Source organism: Eschrichtius robustus, chromosome 14, assembly GCF_028021215.1.
Source record: "Eschrichtius robustus isolate mEscRob2 chromosome 14, mEscRob2.pri, whole genome shotgun sequence".
NCBI lineage: Eukaryota > Metazoa > Chordata > Mammalia > Artiodactyla > Eschrichtiidae > Eschrichtius > Eschrichtius robustus.
The window spans coordinates 22,146,867-22,169,949 of record NC_090837.1 but is presented as its reverse complement, the minus strand read 5'-3'; the positions used below and the strand labels follow the sequence as shown (position 1 = coordinate 22,169,949).

Genomic DNA, 23,083 nt, shown 5'->3' with positions numbered 1-23,083 from the left:
AGGGCTGGGAAATTAGGTGCGGGGATAGGGGCACTATAGCTAAAGAGTACGAGGTTTCTTTTTTTTTTTTAAAGAAACTGCAACCTATTTTATTTATTTATTTAATTTTGGCTGTGTTGGGTCTTCGTTTCTGTGCGAGGGCTTTCTTTAGTTGTGGCAAGCGGGGGCCACTCTTCATCGCGGTGCGCGGGCCTCTCACTGTTGCGGCCTCTCTTGTTGCGGAGCACAGGCTCCAGACGCGCAGGCTCAGTAATTGTGGCTCACGGGCCCAGTTGCTCCGCGGCATGTGGGATCTTCCCGGACCAGGGCTCGAACCCGTGTCCCCTGCATCGGCAGGCAGATTCTCAGCCACTGCGCCACCAGGGAAGCCCCCGAGGTTTCTTTTTAAGGTGATGAAAATGTTCTAAACTTGACTCTAATGGCTGCACAGCTCGGTGACTATGCTAAAAACCATTTACCTGTACACTTTAAATAGGTGAATTTTAAGGTATGTGAATTATATCTCAGTAGAGCTGTTTTTTAAAAAGCAGCCTTTGATAAAATTAAAAAATAATAGACATGACTTTGTTCCAATAAAACTTTCTTTATGGACATTGAAATTTGAATTTCATGTAATTTTCACAAGTGAGGAAATGTTATTAAAATTTTGGGGGGGGGAATTCCCTGGCAGTCCAGTGGTTAGGACTCCACGCTTTCACTGCCGAGGGCCCGGGTTCGATCCCTGGTCAGGGAACTACAATCCCACAAGCCGCACAGCATGCCAAAAAATAAAATAAAATAAAAAATTTTTAAAAATTAAAAAAAGTTTTTTTCAATCATTTAAAAATGTAAAACTCACTCTTAGTTCTCAAACTGCAGTGGGTTGGACTTGTCTTGTGGACCAGTTTACTGACCCCTGATCGAAGTTACTATTTGATACATGTTGTGAGAGACTGACCCACAGGGAAAGGAATTTTTTGTGACATTTGTTCGGCCATAATTTTGCAATGAAAAACTCTTAGTTTTTCTTCTTTAAACAGACCCCATGCCCAAAGAGGATAGACACTATTATCAGCAGTGTTGGGATTCCTCAACCTTGGCACTATTGACGTTTTGGCTGGAGGGTTCTTTGTGGTGGGGACTGCCCTGTGCACCGTAGGATGTGTAGCAGCATCTCTGGCCTCCACCCATTAGATTACAGGAGCACCTCCTGCCTTGTCCCAGTTGTGACTACTAAAAAATGTCTTCAGACACCGTCAACTGTCCCTGAAGGCAAAACACCCTCCTTTTCCCTCCACCCTCTCCTCCACCACATTGAGAACCAGTGGAAGGAATAATAGTAGTGATATTCAGAGAGACAGACTGTTACAGCATACAGCCTGTCAAGCTTTAATGTACACATAAATGACCTGAGGATCTTGGTAAAATGCAGATTCTGATTCTGTAGTTCTGCGGTTGACCGAGAATTCTGCATTTCTAACAAATTCTCGAGTGATGCCAATGCTACTGGTCCAGGGACCACACTAAAGTAGCAAAGCAGTAGTAGTAGTGAAAAGTAGTAGCAGAGGGCCTCCCTGGTGGCGCAGTGGTTAAGAATCCGCCTGCCAATGCAGGGGTCACGGGTTCGAGCCCTGGTCCAGGAAGATCCCACATGCCGTGGAGCAGCTAAGCCCATGAGCCACAAGTACTGAGCCTGCGCTCTAGAGGCGACAAGCCACAGCTACTGAGCCCACGTGCCACAACTACTGAAGCCCGCATGCCTAGAGCCTGTGCCCCACAGCCAGAGAAGCCACTGCGATGAGAAGCCCGCGCACCGCAACAAAGAGTAGCCCCCGCTCAATGCAACTAGAGAAAGCCCGCGCGCAGGAACGAAGACCCAACGCAGCCAAAAATAAAATAAATAAATTTATAAAAATAAAAAAAGTAGTAGTAGAAAGTGCACAGGCTTTGAAATAAGACAGACCTGGGCTTGAATTCCAGCTAAACTACTGAAAGCTTGGATAAGATACTCAAGCTCTCTGAACCTCAGTATGCACATCAGTAAAATGGAACTACTATTACTGACCCTGCAAGGTTGTTCTAAGGACTCATGGAATGCTTAGTGCTGGGCAGAAGGGAAGGGACTATAGTCGGCCTAAAGCAGGAGGCTTGGTTCACCATGGGCACTGACTGCCCTGTTGTGATTTGTCCAGCCATTGTATCTCATCAAACCTCAAATTTCCAGTGAAAATACCTCTTTGTAAACCATGTTCAAATATTCTGTCGAAAGTAACGGTAGTTTGATTTATGATGATGGAGAGAACTCTGAGAAGCCACTGGTCTTGCTCTCCTGCTCTATTTTTATGTTGTACGTTAACTGAGCAAGATGCTAATGCAAAGATGCATTTTGAAAAAAAAGAGAGATGGTACTTGAGGAATTCTTGGTTTTATTGAGGTCAAATGTAGGTGGCTTTCTAAGAAGGACTCAATTTCAGAACCAGTGGTAAGTTAACATATGAATCATGTTAATGATACTAATCATTTCAGACTTTTTTGCTGCAGAGATAGGGGGAAAAATCTCTTTCTTGCACCACTTACTGCATTGCACAATTGGCTTGATGCTTTGGAGGATTTTTCCACTTGAAAGATTTGATAGTTGTCATTTTGAGAAAGTGGGTGCTGAACGTAATTTGCCAGGAGGCTAAACGGTTCTGTTATTTCTTTTCTAGGCAGGAATTTTACTCTAATAATTCAATCTATCAGTAAGAAGAGCCAAATATGAAAAATTTCTCGGAATTGAGTTGTGAGAGATCCTAATACCATCTTATATCAAAACCAAAGCCTCCTTCTCCTGTTTGTTGGCATCCCAAACATTTTCACATACCCAAGCAGAATTACGATTGGGTTAAATACCAACTTTACAGATCATTCCAGCATACAAGTGGACATACAGTGGTCCATGACGGGCGGAACTTTCAAAAGGAGAAGACAGAAAGAACAACTCTGGTGATTTCAGTAAAATGTTAAATCCTAGACACCCCAAGATCGAGGCAAATGATTCCCTTCCAGGATGTAAACTCCAGGAGGGAGTTCAGACTGGTGTTTGAACCCTGGCTTCTCCGTGGAGCTCTTCTGTGACCTTGGGCAAATCTCTTTTTTCTCCCAGGCCTCAGTTCTTCCACTGTAAAACAGGGGGAAGAACTTGATTTCAAAGGCTCTCAGCTTCGCATCCTATTTTAGGTGACCTGGGCGGAAGAAGCTCGGTGTGCAACTTTCTGTTTCATAGTTCCTTCTTAGGTAGGAAGGCATTTCAGGGTTTGAGCATGAAGGTATGAGAAAATCTGCTAGAGGACAGAACAAATATTTCTTAGGGAAAAGAGCCAGCATCCTGATAGAAGGGGTAAGTTGGCTTAGGTGGAAGGAAGACCCACCACTGCCCCCGTCTCCCTGATTGATCTTAGGCTTACCTCTCTAAACCTAAATACTATTATTCTAAATGAGAATAATAGTATTTTCTTATAGGATTGTTTTAAGGCATGAACGAGGTAGACCTTTACAGGTACTTAGCCCAGGGCCCGACCATAGTAAGCACTTGGTAAACATTAGCTTCGTATCATGAGTTGGGAGTGTGAGAATAAAGAGGAAAGGTCTCATGCTAGAGGCACTGTAAATTTTCTCCTTTAATCATCTCCTTCATTTTCTTTGAATCTTCTTCAGGTTATCCATGGCTTTGTAATTGTAGACCCTCTAGACTCCACAATTAGTCTAAATATAATGAGCTTTACCTTATGTCATATACTTAAGGATCTTTTTTGTAATGTGCTCTATAACTGGTCTCTATTTAGCTTGATGTCCACTGTGATAGCAGGATTCTTTTCTGATTTCACCATGCTTAATTATTCTCCATTCCTTTGTCCCCCGTGTGTCATTTTGAAATTTTTCTCTTTTGTTTTTGATGACTTCTCCAATTATTCATGCTAGTTTTGCATTCTTCTCCAAGAACATTTTTGGTGCTTGTTTATTCTTAATTTCAGAAGTTAAAAAAGCATTTGCGGTCTTAAAAACCCAGAATTGAGTTTTCTCAGAGCCGGTAATCATTTTAGCCAGCTGATGACAAGGCTTCTCTGGTTTGTGACAGGATGATGTGTTCCATCCTCCTGTCTGTGCTTTGTCTGATTTAGATTCTAAGTCCACATGTTTTAGTACTTTTTAAAAACAATTTTTAAATTTTTGGCTGCGTTGGGTCTTCGTTGCTGCGAGTGGCTTTCTCTAGTTGTGGCGCGCGGGGGCTGCTCTTCGTTGTGGCGCACGGGCTTCTCATTGCGGTGGCTTCTCTTGTTGCGGAACGCAGGCTCTAGGTGCACGGGCTTCAGTTGTTGTGGCTCGCAGGTTCTAGAGCGCAGGCTCAGTAGTTGTGGCTCATGGGCTTCGTTGCTCCGTGGCATGTAGGATCTTCCAGGCCCAGGGCTCGAACCCATGTCCCCTGCATTGGCAGGTGGATTCTTAGCCACTGCGCCACCAGGGAAGCCCGCTTTAGTACATTTTTGGCAAGCAAAAATTTATTACCAACTTAGTGCTGGCCTCGGGAAAAGATCTTTAATCAAATCTTCAGTCACCTGTGCTGAGTTGAGGCACTTGTCCTAGTTCAGGAATCACTCCGACACCACTAGGTGGGGTCAGAGCACATCATTTCTAAAGGAATTGGCCTTTATCCTCTCCTTTTTTTGAAGTACTTTTAAATATAAATTACAATTTTCACAGAGTCCAGGGCAGGAGGAGTTAATCCGCTGGGTAACACTTAGTCATAGGTGGTGTTCCAGAGTCTGTTCATTTTACTTCATGTTTAGGCATTTGAAATTGAGCTTTGTGCTGCCAGCACTGAATTTACTATTGTTTCCTATTCATAGCTCTCTGCAGAGTTCTTATTCTCAGTACTTGAAACATTTGTAATCATTGGTAATTGCTGAATATCAACAGCATGCTTGGAGCTAAAAAACTTGTATTTTTCATTAGCATGACAATCACCATTTTTGTTGCATTAGAGAGTTCATTATTGTAAGTCAACTCCTGATTATTAGTAGTAAGGAACATGATCGCAGTGGCAGTACCTGAGTAAAGGAAAGTAGAAAGCACACAGAAATTAAGTGTTAAGGGTCATTGACACCCCCCAAAATGATTTTAAGATATAGAATGGGATGTTAAAGGATTAAAAGAAAATGATTATAGCAGTGAAAAAAGTACTCCACGGTTTATACAAAACCATCTCAAGCTCGTAGACTCAGAGGGTATTAATCCTGAAAGCCCACTTGATGAGTGTGGAAGCTGAGACCCAGAGAGGTTAAGCGACTTTCCCAACACAGCGGGTTTGGGTGTTTTATAGCTATTTGACAAGGCCATGATTGCCCTCATGTTGTGAGTTAAATTCCAAAGATAGAGATTGTCTTCTTTACTTTGGAGGGATTGCATTGCTTTTATAGCATATAACTATTGTTTCTTTTTGCTTTGTCATCTGTCAGCCGACTTTCAAAGCTTCAAGCCTCTCATCTTTTTTCACAGCATTATAAAATTTGGGCCTTGCACGGGGGCACAATTGATTGACAGGTGAAGAAACTGAGGCGCGGTTGAGCTGCGTGGCTCACCCAAGGTTGTGCGTGGTGGAGGGGGGAGTTTAGGACGCAGATCCCCTCTCTGGGCTCATGGCCGCTGCCAGAACCTGTCTCCACTAAAGCAGGCAACGTGCCAGGAGCTGCAAACATAAGGACTTTTCTCCCCCCAAAAAATCTATAATTCATTTTGTCTTGAAAGACTTCTCAGAGTTTAAAACCTCCGTTTTGTGGCTTGCCGAGGCGCTGTGATCTGTTTCTTACTGGTCTCTTGTTCTGTGGAAATTTTTCTTGGTTGGCTCTTTGAGATTTAGATTTCCTTGCCAAGGTATTTTTAGAGAGTGGAGATCAGTATGTGTCCCCAAAGAGGGGGGGGATATATACCTTCAGGCCCAATTATGCAATTAGAATTTTAATGAGGAGTGTCATAAATTCTTGCTTCATTGCAATCATTACCTAGAAGACTGTTCTACTCAGAAGGCTCAGCTTAGGTATCATCATCATTATCATCATCATCAGCCAACCACAAGCATTTGTGAAGTGGCCACAGATTATGCAGCACTTGCGCGGGTCCTGGGAGACTTAGAGAGAGAGAGAGAGAGAGAGAGGAAGAGAGAAAGGGAGAGAGAGAGAGAGAGAGAGAGAGAGAGTGTGTGTGTGTGTGTGTGTGTGTGTGTGTTAGCCCTTGCCTTCAAGGAGTTTATGATCTGCAGAATTGCAGGAAGGACAGGAATCTTGGGGAAAGACAGGCACCTCATTTTTCCGTGTATGTAAAGTACATACTAACTCACATATCTGGTATTGTATGCAGGGGAGGGAGACAGTGGTGAGGTAAAGAAGGGATCTTAGAAAGGTCTGGTTGTGGGTAACTAGAAGCATGTAGGTTTGCTGACCAGGAAGGGCACAGGCTGCCTTGTAGCAAGGCAGAGCAGTTGGTTGGAGGAGAGAGGAAGTGATTGGTGGAGGGCCTTGAAACCAATGATTTAAATAGATTCAGCATACTAACAGCGATGATTGGAGGGCTGGGAGAGGAGAATTACTTGCTGTGGTTGATTATGGCAGAAACTGACAGGGCAGGATTGGACCTGAGTTTTTGTTTTGTTTTGTTTTGTTTTGTTTTTGCAAAAAGGAGGTTTCAGGTTTGTGAGATTTTGTGCAGATTGAGCTAAGGGATTCGGGGGTCATGATTGGTAGAGCAAAGAGACGAGTCTCTTTTTTTGGCTAAAATATTGTTTCTATTTGGAGGGTCTCCTTTTCTCTCAGAAATAATGGCTGATTAGGAGTGGTGTGTGTGTGTCCTTAACCACGACAGGAAACACAGACATGAGACACAGAACCTGCTTCCATGGTATGAGTCGGGGAGGGTCGGTTTTACACCCCCATTACTGCACTCTTTTATCCTCTTTGATTAACTGGAATAGATTTTAATGGGACTCATTATTCACTACTGCACGGCAAAATCATTTTTATAACTCTTTCCATTGTGTTTACCTTGTAAATGGAGGTGTTTGGCATCTGTTTTTTCAAAACAGACCAATAAAAGTTGTATTTAGGTTTGGATCTGGCACATCAGCATCTTAAATTCTCAACTCTTCTCTGAAATCGGTTCTTGTAGGGCAGCCACGACTGCAAAAGTCAATTAGGGGTTAACGTGGAGAGGGGAGATCACAGCCCTCCTTGCTCTCGCATTCCCGAAATCATGGTAAACATGCTACATGTGTCCTGAGTCCAGGGAGGCACGGTTCCTTCTATTGCTCTGTCTGTAAGGGAGCTAACCTTTCAATAGTTTTTATGGAAAATGCTGGGGCAGCTTGTGAACTAATTAGAAGAAACCCTGATAAGTGAATGCCGGGTCTGTCCGTCGGTTCTCTTTCCTCTTCTGTGGAGTAGACAGCCAGTCAAATAGCATCTCTTGTGTGGCTGATAATCCTGTCCCCCAACATCTAAGAAATGGGATGTCGCTTCTCTGCTAGCTTCTCCAGGTTTGAGTCTTCTCTGTAAAGCTGAAGTTTCTCTGGGGCTTCTGATTCTCAGGCATTTCACACATGGCAGCCACATTCGGTTCTCTGCACGGCCCAGAGAAAGCAGTGCGAGAAATGCAATGCGAAGGCTGCCAAAGCCAAAAAAACAAGTGGCAGTTTTAGGGTTGTGAGTCTAAACGTGGCCTGTTGTAAGAAGATGTCGCAGACGTTATTCAAAATGCTTCCCCGGTTAATAGACCCTGATCAGTCCTGTAGGTTATTGGTGCCAGTTGCTTCCAACAACAGAAAAGTGCTGCATTCCAGCTACGTTCCTGCTGCAGAGCGTAAGTGCTTAGTGCTATTTCCTTAAAACATTCGAGGTTGATAAATGACAAGCACTTCACTCTGGGTAAAGCTCATAAATCCAGCCCCTACAAAAGATAACAAGCTGACAGCACTTAGTCCTGTTTATAAAGTTCATACACATCCGTCTGTGATAGAGGCACGGGATGGATCTGGGAAATAGCACCGCAGCCCGTTAAAGTAATGCAAGAACACAGCCACGATGCAAGACGCGCCGTGCGCCCAGACTCCCTGCCATTTGCCCTGCGCTTCAAGGGCATCTGGAGGCCGAGGCCCACGGAGCCGGAGCCCACACGCCATGGAGTCCGGCTCCTTCCTGCAAATCTCCTTTCTCCCTCCCTCCACCGCTCCTTTTCTGCCTGCAAGATGAGCCCCTGCCTCGTCGCCTTCCTCCCTTCGCTGGGCTGAGCGGAGGCGGGGGGCGGGGGGTGAGGGGGTATGTGGAGCAGTGGAACACTTCCCCCAGAGCAGAAGAGATGAGTTCAGGTGAACATTTCATCAGCACCAGGGGCTGTTCTCTTTTTGGCAATCTGTTCAGGAAAAATGACAAACCCTCCAAAAAGGCCTGTAAGTAACATAAGTGCAAAGCCTGAATGGCTTATGTGCTAGCAGGTGTCAGAAGAGAAAATGTTTTAATAAAAAAAGAAACACGAGACTCATCCCACTGGTCGTGGCTCCTTAGAGACGTGGCAGGTATTGTTCAGGGGGGCCTGGGTGCTCAGAGCAGGGACTGAATGACCCAGGCCCTGAGTGGCCGTGGTGGGTGCGAGCTGTCACACGCGTGGGGCTGAAGCCATGTACTCAGTACCGCACTGAACATTCAGTACTGCAGATAGGACAGTCACGCTGCTTGTCAGATACCAGAAGAGCTCAAAGAACGTTCCTTCACTTGACAACAGCCTGGACCCAAGCTGCAGACATGCTGTTCCCTCCGGCTGGAGTGACCTCTCTTCCTTCAGCCCCTTCACCAGAGGACCAACTGCTGCCTGGCTTTCGAGACCCATCTCAGACAGCATCTCCCCAGGGAAGCCACTTACCCCACAGACCCCCAGGCCCGAGCTGTGTTCCCTCAGTCCTCTGTTCTGTGAGCATTTGCCAGGTTGCACTTTCCTTATCCGTTCACCTGTCTTCCCCATCAGCCGTGAATAGGGACAGCGTCTTGTCCCAGATTCATCCATCATTCATCTCTGGGACCGAGTGCAGTGACTAGGATGTAGTGGGTGCTCAATAAATATTTGTCAAGTGAGTGATGGTATGGTTAGCACGATGAGAATTGATGGTGCCCTTTCTGATCTGCCATCCATCATGCGAGGAGTGGAACACAACTGGAGGCTTTAAACCATGCCACTTGAGAATATAAGAAGAGGCGGGGTTAGAATGAGTCATCACCACCTTTTATTGAGTATTTACTGTGGCACCTTCTTAGGCTTTTCAAATGTATCAGTGCACTTAATCCTGAGATCAATCTGCTAAAACAGGTTCTGTTTATTATCCCTGTTGCAAAGCACAAGGAAGTTCAATAACTTGCCCAAGGTCACACAGTGGCAGCACTGAGATTCATACCGATGTTGGATAACCACTGTTTCTCTCTGCCTTTTAGACTGGTTCCTGGAAGGAATTAAGCCCTAATCTTCGGAAACATCCATCTTATGTAATGATTTAGCTTCTCTCCTGTACATCTAGAATGTTATGAGTTTTGTTCCATCCTAGGGAAAAAGGAGAAAACAGCCACTCAGACAGCTTTCTGTGGTTCACACGACACGTCAGAGTTAGGAGACAAAGAATTGGTTTTATTTTTATTTTATTTTTATTTTTTATTTTTTTTGGCCATGCCATATGGCTTTCGGGATCTTAGTTCCCCAGCTGTGCCCCCTGCAGTGGAAGCGTGGAGTCCTAACCACTGGACTGCCAGAGAATTCCCAAGAATTGATTTTAGACGGTAGTTGGAAGCACAGCAAGTGTTCCCCAGCCTCTGTTCTCCAGCCAGACTGAACTACAATACTGTCATTTCCTACAAGAACCATCTAGACCTCTAGACCTTCGCATATGCTCTTCCCTCTGCTGTAACACACTTCCCTGCTCTCTCCTCCTTCCCCAAGGCTGGTCTTCACTTGGCTTCTCTTTCCCACCAGTTCAGATGCCATTGCCCACCCCTTCAAGATAGAGGGTCCCTCCAGTCCCTGATGTCCCTGTTGTGGCACTGGGTGCTATAGTGCTGACTACCACACCCGGAGTTGGTTTGTGTGTGGGGCGAGGGGAATGATTATCTGTTCCTGACAGTTTCACACTCTGGGCCTGTTGTCTTCAGCCCCCATTTATCCCCTGCACCTCAGCTGGTGCTCGGACACAGCGTGTGTTCACTAAATGTTTGTCGAAGGAGTGGACGAATGGGGGTTCATTTTGCTTTACACTTTTGAGCCTCGGGTTTTTGAAGTGGTCAAGTCTGTTCTGTCGCACAGCCATTGTTTGCCACGTCTTGTGTGTACACACTCGGCGGGTGCCGTGGGGAGTAGAGAGATGACCGGCGTTGCTCTTGTTCTGAGGCGCCTACGATCTAGGGAGATGCTTAGGTGGTCACATCACCTTCCCACATCAGCTCCGCGCGGTGGACCAGTGATAGAACTGGAGGCGGGCGTGCTCATGCTCTTGCGAGTCGGCAGCACCAAGGAAGCCCCATCGCAACCCAAGACCTCCCGTCCGCAGGGTGTCCCAAGAACCACCAGGAGCAACTGTGACCGGTGGTTCTTGTTTGTGAAGAAGTAGAAACCCAAATTAGGAAGACTAAGCAAGCCTCATACATTTGGGGAAAGCATGCTGAAAAGTGCACCCTCATCTAGGTAACAACACATTGGAGGTTAGATTTAGCCCAAGAGAAAAACTTAATGACTTAAAACTAGAACACTTTATTTTGTAAATAGAGCTAAGACTTAAAATCAGGTGTATTTGGGACATCTCTACTTGGTTTCCTCAGGCACCCTATCTTACTTTGTCTAGAACTTAATTACTCATCTGTTTCCGTCAAAACTTGCTGCTCCTGCTTCTCCTGTCTTCCATCCCTCCTTTACTGGAACCACCTGATGCTCAAGCCAGAAATTCAGGTGTTTCTCTTGATGCTTTTCCAGTTCTCAGGCTTTCTCTCCTTCCCACTGCCTTCATCAAGGCAGGAGTTGGCCTCCCTTCTGCCCTTCTTGATTCCAGGCTCCTTTCCTCCAACCCATTCTCCACCCTGTTGTTAGTGCACATTCTAGAATGCAGGTCTGGTCCCATCATTCCTCTGCCTCAGGGTGTATGGAGAGTCCTGGTCCATCCCCACCACGCCCACTGAGTTCAGGCTGTCTGTTTCACCTCTGCCAGATGACATGCAGTTCCCTGTAGAGATCATGATGTTTGTTTTTAGACTTATTTCCTTTTCTCCTTTAACTAATTCTCCCTTGTTCTTTAAAGCTTTTTCTAACCTGGGTCGTTACTTGAGTCTTCGGCAGGGAACATTCTTCCAGAATTTCACATCCTCAGTGTCTAATATTGCTGGGCACATAGGATGTGCTGTGTAATGCTTGCTGAAAGATTAGCTGAGAGGATGGGGAGTTCCCTGGTGGCCTAGTGGTTAAGATTCCAGGCTTTCACTGCTGTGGACAGTGTTCAGTCCCTGGTCGGGGAACTGAGATCCCACAAGCCTCGAGGTGCAGCCAAAAAAAGGATTAGATGAGTGGAAGCAGAGGCTTTAGTTCACATTGAGCTGTAAAGGAGCAATAAATACCTGGCTCTTCTGAAAATGGGTTTTGTTTTAAGGTGGGAGAAGAGTGTTAAGATACCAGTTACTTACTGGAAAAGGTGGCTGGGGAGTGCTGGAGGAGAGCAAGATGAAAGGAACCCCACAGAGCAGAAAAAGAGGCGATCTGGGGGGTTGCCTACCTTAGACCACCAAGAAAAAGGCCAGTGTCTGCTGTAGCAGGCTGCCAAAGAATGTTTCCTTATACAAGAAGGGGACAGGTCTACTGTAGGTAATTAATTACTCAGACTCATTTCCAGTTTGACACCCTACAATTCTTAAAGTTGAAAATCTAAGCCAGGCATTCTGAATCGGTGTGAGAATTTTTTCCCCTCTCTTCACTTTATTGCAAGCTCCATAGTAGCAAAGACATTGTCTCTGCATTCAACAGAGATAATTTTGCATTTTAGAAACAAGGAAGTAGAAAACTGCATTAATACGAGATTATGTTTGAGAATTTAAGCTCCCAAGTCAGGAAATCCACTCAGCATTCTCTTGGTAGCTCTCGTTTAGATGCACCACACACCCACTTGCAGACAGCCCCTTCGTGCCAGAGCCTGCCCTGCAGTGGCCGTGAGTTATGGCGGATTGGGGATCATTACCTTGATCTTCTTGGCCTTTGGGTATTTCACTTCTCCAAGTTAATGTGTGCTCTTAAGTGTTACATTATCTTGTAGCAAAGTAGTCATTTATAACTTATATACTATGTACTGGCTTAAAATAGAAACAAGAAGATAATCAGCATCCTGAAGCTCCTAGTTTTCCAAAATAACATTTCTTCAGAGAAGTCTGCCTGTAGGAATTAAAACCTACCGTGAATTAAAAAACCCTTTGTCCCAGTGTCAGACTGGGACATAGGTGTGCCAACAAGCATTATTAAGCCTTATAAAAGGGGAAGGAGATCATTTTTTTAAAATAAAACATTTTATTTTATTCTACTCAAAATAATTTCTAAAGAACTCAACCTTTGTAGTGTTGCAGGGGCCCCACTGAAGTCACAGAGAGGGGACTGGGGCAGAGCTAGAGTAGTCTTTTGGAGAAGGACAAAAGCTAATCCATATCTCCACCCCATGTCTGCTGCAGTTTTGGCGTCCTTCCATCTAGGCTGCTCCTTTGCTCTTTGACTTTGACTATACACATGGAGAAGGATGGGCTTTCCTGTTGAGTTCCTCGTAGGGAACACGCCGTCCATTCACATATATTAAAAATAGAAGGCCTGCTTGAAAAATCCTCTAGAATCAGGTTTTAGCAAACACCAATCAGATTTTAGAGGTCTAACTTATTTTTTTTTCCTACTTGCTTTTATAAGAAGTCTCTGAACCCTGAACTTTCCCCAGTTCCTTTTCATTGTGCATCTTCAGTGTACCAGGACCTTGGGTGGAAATTTCTAATGAGAGCAGGAGAAGGACAGACGCCCCTGCAGTCAGGTGGTCTTCCTCTTCCGATGTCTGGCGACCTTGTATTTGAATCCACCATCTGTGACCACCATCTCCGTGATGTGTCTCGTGCTCATCCCTGTACACAGGTGTCCATTTGAATGTCCACCTGATACTTGGGGGCCACTGACTGGGGTCGAGGCGAGCAGCCGCTATGGGTACTATGGGAACATCCTGGGTGATTTAACTTAAAAGCCACGGGTGGCAACATTTACTAAGCTCCTGGGTATTTTATTCCCCTATTATGATATTGAACCTGCTTTTCTGGCCACAAGATTGAAGAGCTGAGAAATGGGTTTAGCAGCCAATGCTTCAGGTCCTTTTGAAAATGAGGCTACGGGATTAGCACACTACAGTATATTCCTGTCTGTTTGTCCCCTGGGTTTCGATACAAGAGTTTGAAGTTGCTGCGTGTGGCCGTGGGTGGACACCTCCTCTTTGGCCTGGGTTACACATCATGACGGGGAGAGACCCGTGATTGGACTGGCTGGTCTCTAGTGTTTCTTTTTCCCCATGATTTGTGACGTCAGTTACAAAATCTTACCCTATGTTGTGTTTTAAAAAAAAATCAAGTAAAACTAGTCTTTACATTTTAAAAAGCTAGCCTTTTATTAAAGGGCAGAGTCACGATTAAAAAGAAAATCAACAACAAAATCTTGAGGAAACGAATGTCTCTAGAAGCTAACCTTGGATTAACGGGAGAAGCTTGACTCTCCTAAATGTGGACGTTATTTAGCAGCTTTCCTAAATTAGCAGCTTTGGGCATATTAAGATCTGTAAGGAACTGTCCAAGGGAGGTATTGTGTATGCTATACAGTGATTAAGCCATTAAGCTCTAATTATTATTTTCCCACTCATGGTTTTGTGTAGGAAGGTTTACAATTATTTAGGAATTCTTTGCTCCTCGGCCATCTCAGCGTCATCCCCACCTTTCAGAACCTGAGGTGGGGGGAGCAGAGAAAAGGTTTTCCTGCGGGCTGCTTACCACTTGGGCTCAGCTGTCTTCCCCTGTTGGTTTGTTCCCTTGCAGATGAAGTGGAAGGGGAAGGACCTGTTTGACTTGGTGTGCCGGACCCTGGGGCTTCGGGAAACCTGGTTCTTTGGCCTGCAGTATACAATCAAGGACACCGTGGCCTGGCTCAAGATGGACAAGAAGGTGGGCCCAGACCCTGATGACACCAGTGGGGCTGGCATGGGCTCTGGATTTCCCCTGAGCATGTGTCTAGCATCATGGGGCATTATGGTACACAGCAGAGAGAGGGGCGGGTTGCGGAGGAAGTTATACGGGACAGGATGCGGGCCTGGGGAGGCCCCGCCCCTGTTCCTCACCGGCTACCCCGGGCCTGCAGAACCACCCAGGACTGACCTGCCGCCATCCCTGGCTTCTTCCTTGTTGTCACCGGGTGTCACCTGATTGCTTCAGGCTTAATGCCGTTCTGTTGACTGAGCCACGAGTCAGGCTTTGTGGATAAAAGTTACTATTGTATTATCGTTTGGGGTTTTTTTCGCACAATTTATGTCTTTGAAAGATTTTCTTGGGGCTCCTGTTCTTTAGGGAATTTTTAAGAGTCTTTTTGAGAAACACCATGGCCCCACTCAATTTATTCATTAACATGATCTAAGGAATAAAGAGTGCCCTGGTTCCCGCAGTGAAGGAAGAATGTCTATTTTGTTCTCATGATATTCTGGGGCTTCTGAGGCCTGGTGGACAAGTCTGGACTCCCAGCAGTTCTAATGTGGCTTAGAAATGGATATTGCCTCGGGGAACTGCCCTCTGCGTGGGTTTGTATGTGCTCACAAAGACGCTGTCACCTACTTACCTGCCAACCTATCCATGGAGACTCTGAGAGCAGGGCCGTATGTTTTAGTCAGTGACTCCTAAAAGACCCCTGAATCTCCGAGTAAGTCAGTGTCTCATTTTTACCCCAAATTACCCCCTGCAATTGCCTACCTCATTCTATTATCTACTACTTGGCATGATAAACAGTGAAAGCCTGCCGTCTTCTACCAGTTTGACTCTAAACTCAGGTGTTCAAATTGTGTTTACATATGTACGCAGTAATCTGAATCTTCACGTTGGGGTCCCTGCTGGTTATAAATTTCACATGGTAATTCCCAACGATCATGAATGTCCAAGTGCTGCCATGCCAAGAAGAGCGTCCTAGATCAGGTTTATTTTGAATCTCTTGGGCACCACGACCAGGAATTTGGGCAGGAGCCTGGAGAGTTATCTATCAAAGACAGCAAAACCTTCAGTATCATTTTGTGACTCTCGGCAAAGTAAATTTGAAATCGTACCTGAGTGTTGGCCAAATGGATATTAGATTGGGGGCCTCAGGAGCCATGGAGCCTCCTGCTCAAAGGAAATAAATTATGACACATGTTAATGGAGACTTGTAGCCTGTCACATGGCATGTTTATGTCCTGAGATGAAATTCATTCTGGAGAGCAGATGGCTCAAGCTTTCCAGTGGGTGGATGAAATTGTTAGAAGATTAAAGGCAGAGTGGTTTACTGGCTGTGCTCAAGTATTTCGTGGGGCATCTCTAGAGGTTCCTTGAAACAAAGGGTTGCCATGATGGATGTGTTTCACTTTTGTTGCTCAGTTAATGTTTAGATGATTTCACAGATATCTAGTTCATCATCTCTAAGCTCCATTCCAGTATGGACCTAAATGTTGGAGGTAGTCAGCAAGACAAAAGAATAAAGGAAGATTCCACTACTTGAGAAAATTAAAAAACCTTCAGCCTACCATAAAGGATAGTGCCCAAGGCCTTTGAGTTATAAATTTCTAGTTTTTAGCTATCTCTGTGGCCTTGAAAACATTTGTGCCTGAATCATCTTAGCTCCACTCACCACTTGGGGATATTGATTAATTTGATTAATTCACCATGTGAAGTGAATATTACCTCCTGTTATAGATGGCTTTGTGAATGCTTCAAACTGTAGAATCACAACCTTTGGGAAATGTGATAAATTTAGAAGGGAGAAAAGTATTTATATACTCCCTGCAGAAGGTCCTTTGATGGTGGCCCGGGAGGGAGAGGGGCGAAACTAGCTTGTTTTTCTTTTGCTCTGCAATTCCGCAGGTGCTGGATCATGACGTTTCAAAGGAAGAGCCAGTCACCTTTCACTTCCTGGCCAAATTTTATCCTGAGAATGCCGAGGAGGAGCTGGTTCAGGAGATCACGCAACATTTATTCTTCTTGCAGGTACCCCTTTCCATGCTACCCCCCTGATCTTGAGAGAACCGCCCCCAGGGGTAGTGGCAGAGGCAGCCTGGGCCAACCCCTCGGATTTGACCACAAATGCCTCCACATTGTGAAAATGTTCTCCCTCTGGAAAGCCAGTCCCTTTGGTTCTGTAATGAAAAACAGTCTTCAGGACAGAACTATACTTGAGTGATGAGAATTGGTGTCAGATGAAATTGCAAAAGTGTGATGGCGAAAGAACACATACAAGTAGCTCCCTAACTAGAAACATCTTTGAAGATGGCTCCTCACTAACTTAAAAGTACTCAATAGTTGCCCAGGAAGTCTAAAAAGAGAGCCTTGCAAAGAGTAGTTCTTCCAGAAATTTAAAATCTGCTCTCATGAAGGCGGGACTTCAGAACTCCAGTGACACTTGGTAAATCCCACAAACGTGGTACTTCAAACATCATGTTTCATGCCACTCTTTGTCTATAATTGTCTTATTTTCCACTTACTCCCTCATTAGACTGTAAGCCCCTTTAAGGCAAGGCTCATTGAGTGCACAGTGGGCACCCGTAAGTAATTGTTCCACCGAATTGAAGAAATTAGGAGATCCATAATTATAGGTTCAAAGACAGCTAGTTGACCGTCTAGAGGTGCAGCTAGGGGGACTGGTGTGAGGATGAGAACCTTGGCAGTTTTGCTTGTGTTCCTACTGCTCGCTCAGAGCACTTCCCGAGTTTCACGGTTAGTTATGGTGCTTGGCGCTGGAACGGCTGGTGTGTCCGCCATCGGTGACAGAAAAGACCCCAGAGGGGCGTTAATTACATGATTGCCCAGATGTACACATATAGCCTGGCCTCCTATAATTAGTTTGAGCCTCAGATTATTGCATTAAGTAAATATTAAGTTAAATGTAATAACCCCCTCCAATAATTTCTCTTGCAAAAAAAAGTTTGCCAAAAAAGTATGTGTGTTTGTATATCCCCTCTCCAATATTTTCATGTCAAAGGGAAGCCCTTTCAGTTTTTCTGTAGTGCAGCTTAAAACCGAAGGATTAGAAAGTTGCCCTGCTTTGAATGAAACCACAAAGTGACCTCCTAGGCCCCAGAATGTCCTAGCCGTATAGAGATGGCTTTCTTGTAAGTGCTTGGAAGCAGTGCCCATTCTCCATTTGACTTTGGCCTAATTTCCCCTCCTACTGAAATGTTGGAGCGCTTTCACGGCTGAGCAAGGCAAAATTTACTACTTTTATGAATCTGGTGACTGCTGACGTCTGTGAAAGAGAGCTGGCTTTCCCGTTGTGTTTATTTCAGCATGCCCTCACTTCAGGAGGCTGTCTTGCCTCTGTGTCTGGAACATCACCCACCATACCAGTCTAAGAAATTAAATGCAATGAGATATGTTAATTCAACATTATGGCTTAAGAATTATGTTTCCCGGACCTCAAGTGGACTTAAAGGTTTAATCGATCAAACTTTATTGCTTCCTTTTTCCTTAGAGCAGGCATATTGAAAGTGATGGGGTTTTTTCCTGCAGTCATAACTCAGTGGCCTCACTGACTTTGATCTTGTGTTAAGACTTAAAAGCAGACTCCATTTCCTCCGATTCTGCGTGTGCTCAGCTGGGGCCGAGGCTGCAATCACCACCAGAGCCGCTCCTGACATTTCCCGAGTTCACAGCTCTCCTCCGTCGCAACCCAGATGTCAGTCTCTTTTTTTAACTACGAAGATTGTTTTTCCTCTTCGGCATTTGATCACGAACAGAAGAGATTAAGGGTTTTTTTCTGCGTAGCCATCTTACCAATAACTTCTCGGGGACCGAGCTCCCAACCTGTCGGCAGTGGTAAAAAGAAAAAATCGTGCCCTTTGTCAGAAAATCATTAGCAGGCTGGGTTGACAGGCCTCATTAGAACACACTGCAGTGTCTTGCTGTGACCAGCCTGCACGGCTCCTGTCCACGCACATGGTATCGTGTCTCCCCTGTTGCCCCTTTCAGGTAAAGAAGCAGATTTTAGATGAAAAGATCTACTGCCCTCCCGAGGCTTCTGTGCTCCTGGCTTCTTACGCCGTCCAGGCCAAGGTAGGCTCAAAGAAGGAAAACGCGTTCTTCCTGGGCATTAATGCATGTCACAGGATCACACCAGTCATCTGTTTCTTTGGATCTTCTAGGCTTCAGAGACTTTCCCCAGAAAGTGGGGTGCTATGGCACTTGTGGACTTGGGGGACCACTCTCACTGTTCCACTGCTGTTTCATCTTGTGAGAGTGTCCGTGTGTGTACAAACAATAAGTGTACAGCTCGATGAATTATCTGTGTAATCTCACTATGCACATGTGGTTAATTACATTCACCCAGCCAACCTCTCTTTTTATTAACCAGGAAGAATGAGTTTATCGTCTCCAGTTTTGGCCAAACATGGCCTTGGGGTCAGAAAGGCCCAGCTCCTCATTGCAGACTCATCTTCTGAGGACCAGCGGCCCTATGCCTCGGGACCATGTCACACCCTGGGGAATGTCCTGCTTCATCCACCTGGATGGCGTGCTGGCTGTGCTTACGGTCGGGCACTGCGGGCTCTCGGCCCCACCAAGCCCAGCTGAGCTGTCTGGTGACCTGAGAGTCTTTCACAGAGAAATCGCTGCAGCCTGGGAGTGGTGGGAGAGGGAGACCACTGGTCTTGTGCTTCTGTCCTCTCTGTTTTTATAAGACTCACTACAGGGTCTGCCCAGGGTGCTTCATGCCCCTCAGATTTCCGACTTCAATCACATGCCACTTTCTCCTGATCCCTCTGCTTACTACCTTTCACTGCAGCATAAGATGACCTCAGAATTGGGACACCTGGGTTACTTTTGTGATTTTTGCATAATCTTTTCAGTTATTATTTTCCTTTTTAGTTAGAGGTATCCATAAAGCAATTTCCCTGAAATGTTAGAGAAATTAATAAGACCCGCAACTTCTTAGCCCACTTTCTGGGGTAGCTTAAGATAATCTCAAATCAAAGCCAGGAAGTAACTGGCCTATCATTTGGAGGAAAAAAGGGTCTGTACGTGCTCGTCACACTAACAGAAGCATCAGGGTCATTTGATGACTTGTCTAATATTTGCTGAGTATTCACTGGCCTGAGGGGAGGTTGTTAACTCTGTTACTGATACAGACACGAAGTGAGTATCTGCCCTCAGTGATTTGCCCAAGGTCATTTGGGCAATCTTGGGTAAAGCTAAGGGCAGAATTCATGGCTTTGGTAATTCATGCATTTTGTGCCTCCCCTATTCCACTGTCCTGACAAATGAGTAATTGAGAAAACAGAAAATGGGCCTTGATTCAACTAAAACATATGCTTCCTTTTATGCTTTGATTAAGAATATTAATAACAGGAAAAATGTGTCCTTTCAATCAGTATCGCCCTGACAGTGACGAAGCAGTTGTTGTCACTTTCATTAAATCTGAGCACTTCCTGGCCCGGAACTGAGCTTCTCTCTAGCACGCCTTCTCCCCGGCTGAGAGGAGGCCCAGGTTCTCAAAGATACTACCTCTCTCTGAAGGACTTTAGTCTCAAAGGCTACATTTTCTTTGCATAAATTTTGGGCCACAAATTCAAAGGCCACCTGTAGAAAAAGAAACTTTTCAGGGAACCAGCAGATGTTTGCTTAAACAGATTTTACTGTAGGAAAGCCCTCCTAATTTGGATCCTGCTAATTTAGAGATGAAAGTGATTCACAGACAGCATATGGGGTTCATATGGAGGAGCGTGCTTTAACTGTTTTTCCCGGTGTAAATTGTCAGGAACCTACAAATAAAGGTAATCTATGGCTTCAAGTCTGCATTTGGGAAACTAAGGATTATTATAACATGCTTCCAGTTTCTAGGACAGCTGTTAATATTAATAGGGTGTCTCTGATTACAATATTGATCAGATCTTACACGCCTGTAGTGTTTTACAGTTTTACAAAGTGTTATAACATGAATATTTCTTGCGATCCTCAATGGAGTCTTTTCTGTAAACCAAAGAATTTAAGGCTCAGAAAGGACTAATAATTTGTCTAAAGTCACAATACTTGATGTTAATTTTTTTTTTTTTAATAAATTTATTTATTTATTTATTTTTGGCCGTGATGGGTCTTAGTTGCTGCGCACGGGCTTTTCTCTAGTTGCAGTGAGCAGGGGCTACTCTTCGTTGCGGTGCGCAGGCTTCTCATTACGGTGGCTTCTCTTGTTGCAGAGCACAGGCTCTAGGTGCGCAGGTTTCAGTAGTTGTGGCTCGTGGGCTCTAGAGCGCAGGCTCAGTAGTTGTGATGCATGGGCTTAGTTGCTCCGCGGCATGTGGGATTTTCCCAAACCAGGGCTCGAACCCGTGTCCCCTGCATTGGCAGGCGGATTCTCAACCACTGCGCCACCAGGGAAGCCCGATGTAAATCCTTTTTTAAATGGAGTTTGTAGCCCACTTCTTGATGGACAGGATTTGAAGCAGAATGGAGCTGCAGAATGGAGCAGGGGTGAGAACCCTAGTGTCTGGATTGCATAATTTAGCACCTGCACTTGCCCTCACTGTGAGAGGGGTCTCTGGGTATCACACACTACCTTTCACTAAATTCCAGGTTCATTTGTATGGTCACATCAGTCCAAACTTTTCAGTAAATCATCCTGGTTCCTTCCATTATATTCCATTTCTTTTCTTCCACAACCTTTCTGAGACAGATAGGAAATGTAAAAGTGTGGTGGGGAAAGTGAATTGAGCTCATGAACACATGGGATGTAATTACGCACAAATGTATTCATTACAGTATTTCAGCTGTTCAGCTGATATAGACAGTTCATTCCAAAGCATAAAGAAACAATTACCCTTAAAGCATAAATACAAATATTAATCACATGGTTCAGCTAACAAGAACCATATTTCTTAGTAGGAGTTTAGGTTATTTTTGAATCAGAAATATAGGCTGGTTTTTTTGGCCCAGTCATGTGACACTCCAAACCATCTTGCAACATCTTAAGCCACCTGTTGGATTTTATATTGACAATTTGGTGTTTGAAATGTGTTCTTATTAAAAATGACTTTGGGAGAGAATGGTATGTAATTCCCCAATCTTGCAGGGCTGGCCAGCAGATTCCTAGTGTTCAGAGAGAGAAAAGACTGGTGGGAGAGGAGGCTTGTTGTTTCCTATTGCTCTTTGATGCTAATTAGGGGCAGAGTGCCAGCCAAAAGGCAACTAAGAAGTTGGGTATATGTAAAGTATAGGTAGAGTGGCAAGAGTTGAGGCTGGAGAGGTCTGCTGGGGGTCAGATCATAAAGGGTTTTAACTTTATCCTGTGGGGGTTGCAGAGCCAGTGAAGGGTTTATATTTTAGACAGATCCTTTGGTGGCTGTGTGAAGGACAGATTAGAGTAAGACCAGTTTGGAAACAGGGAGACCTGTTAGAAGGCTGTGGTGGTCATCTGGCTGAGACTATGGGGTTCCCAACTTGGGCAGTGGTCAGTTGGATGGGAGGAGACTAACTTTAAAATAATCCAGGGAAAAAAAATACCCAGGAGGTAAAAGTTGATATAAATGGTACTATAATGGAAGTCCTGCATAGTGCACCCTTTTCACTTAAAACTGTCAGAAGAGAGTTCTTAAATTACTCAGTTTTTTAAACTATTGAACTGTATTTCATAGAACAGAGGGGCTGTGGTTTATTTAAATATCTTTTTCTGTTGTTTTGTTTTTGTTTTCTTTTTTTTAATTGAAGTATGGTTAATTTACAATGTTGTGTTGGTTTCAAGTGTCCAGCAAAGTGATTCAGTTATACATATATGTATATATTCTTTTTCAGATTCTTTTCCATTATAGGTTATTACAAGATATTGAGTATAGTTCCCTGTGCTATACAGTAGGTCCTTGTTGTTTATTTAAATATATCTTTATTGGTAGATACTTAGGCTTGTTTTTCTTTCTATTACTTTTCTACTTAAATGGGTGCAGTGAACATCCTTGAGTACGCCTGTTTGGGCACATACGAACAATATTTGTCTATGATAGATATCAAGAAATGGCATAAATGGGTTGAAGGATAGGAACATTTAAAATTTAAATAATGCTAAGTGAAAGAAGCAGACAGGAAAGGCCACATATTGTATGATTCCATTTGTATGAAATGTCCAGATGAGGCAAATTCATGGAGACAGAAGGTAGGTTGAGTGGTTGTCAGGGGACAGGAGGAGGAAATTAGGACTTACTGCTAATGGGTAAGGGATTTCTTTTTGAGGTGATGGAAATATTCTGGAATTAGACAGTGGTGATGGTTGTACAACATTTTGAATGTACTGAAAACCACTGAATTATATGCTAAAAATTGTGAATTTTATGTATGTAAATTTTATCTCAAAAAAAATTTAAATAGTTATGACCAAATTGCTCTCCAAAAGTTCCTAATTTAACTTCTACCAATAGTGGTGAGAATATCTGTTTTTCCATATCCTCGTCAACAGTGGTTGCTATCAGCCTTTTAAATTTTTGCTAATTTGACAAAAAAGTAGATTTTTTAAAAGTTTTCATTTCCTTGATTACCACTGGGGCATCATTTTCATAGACTTATTGGCCATTTGTATTTCCTCTGTGAATCAAGTGTTTATGACTTGCCTGTTTTTTCCACTTTATTGTTTGTCTTTTTCTAATTGAGTTATAGGAACTCTATATATTATGAATATTAATCTTTTATCTTTTTTTACATGTCAATCCTTTTCATGTTTTGAGTGACTTTTGGAATGACTTCACCAACTTAATATACACATGTTCTTCTATATTTTATTCTGGTATTTTTATGGATTT

At 44.2% G+C, this 23,083-nt stretch overlaps 1 protein-coding gene across 3 annotated transcripts in view; it reads left to right on the top strand.

Moving 5' to 3' along the window:
- The window catches only part of NF2 (NF2, moesin-ezrin-radixin like (MERLIN) tumor suppressor), an 85,006-nt gene that overhangs the window by 18,690 nt on the left and 43,233 nt on the right, over positions 1 to 23,083 (top strand). For all 3 annotated transcript variants that reach the window (XM_068562206.1, XM_068562207.1, XM_068562208.1), the window contains exons 2-4: positions 14,121 to 14,246; positions 16,179 to 16,301; positions 18,279 to 18,362. In XM_068562206.1, coding sequence (XP_068418307.1) covers positions 14,121 to 14,246; positions 16,179 to 16,301; positions 18,279 to 18,362 — 333 coding nt within the window. The remainder of the gene's footprint in view (positions 1 to 14,120; positions 14,247 to 16,178; positions 16,302 to 18,278; positions 18,363 to 23,083) is intronic.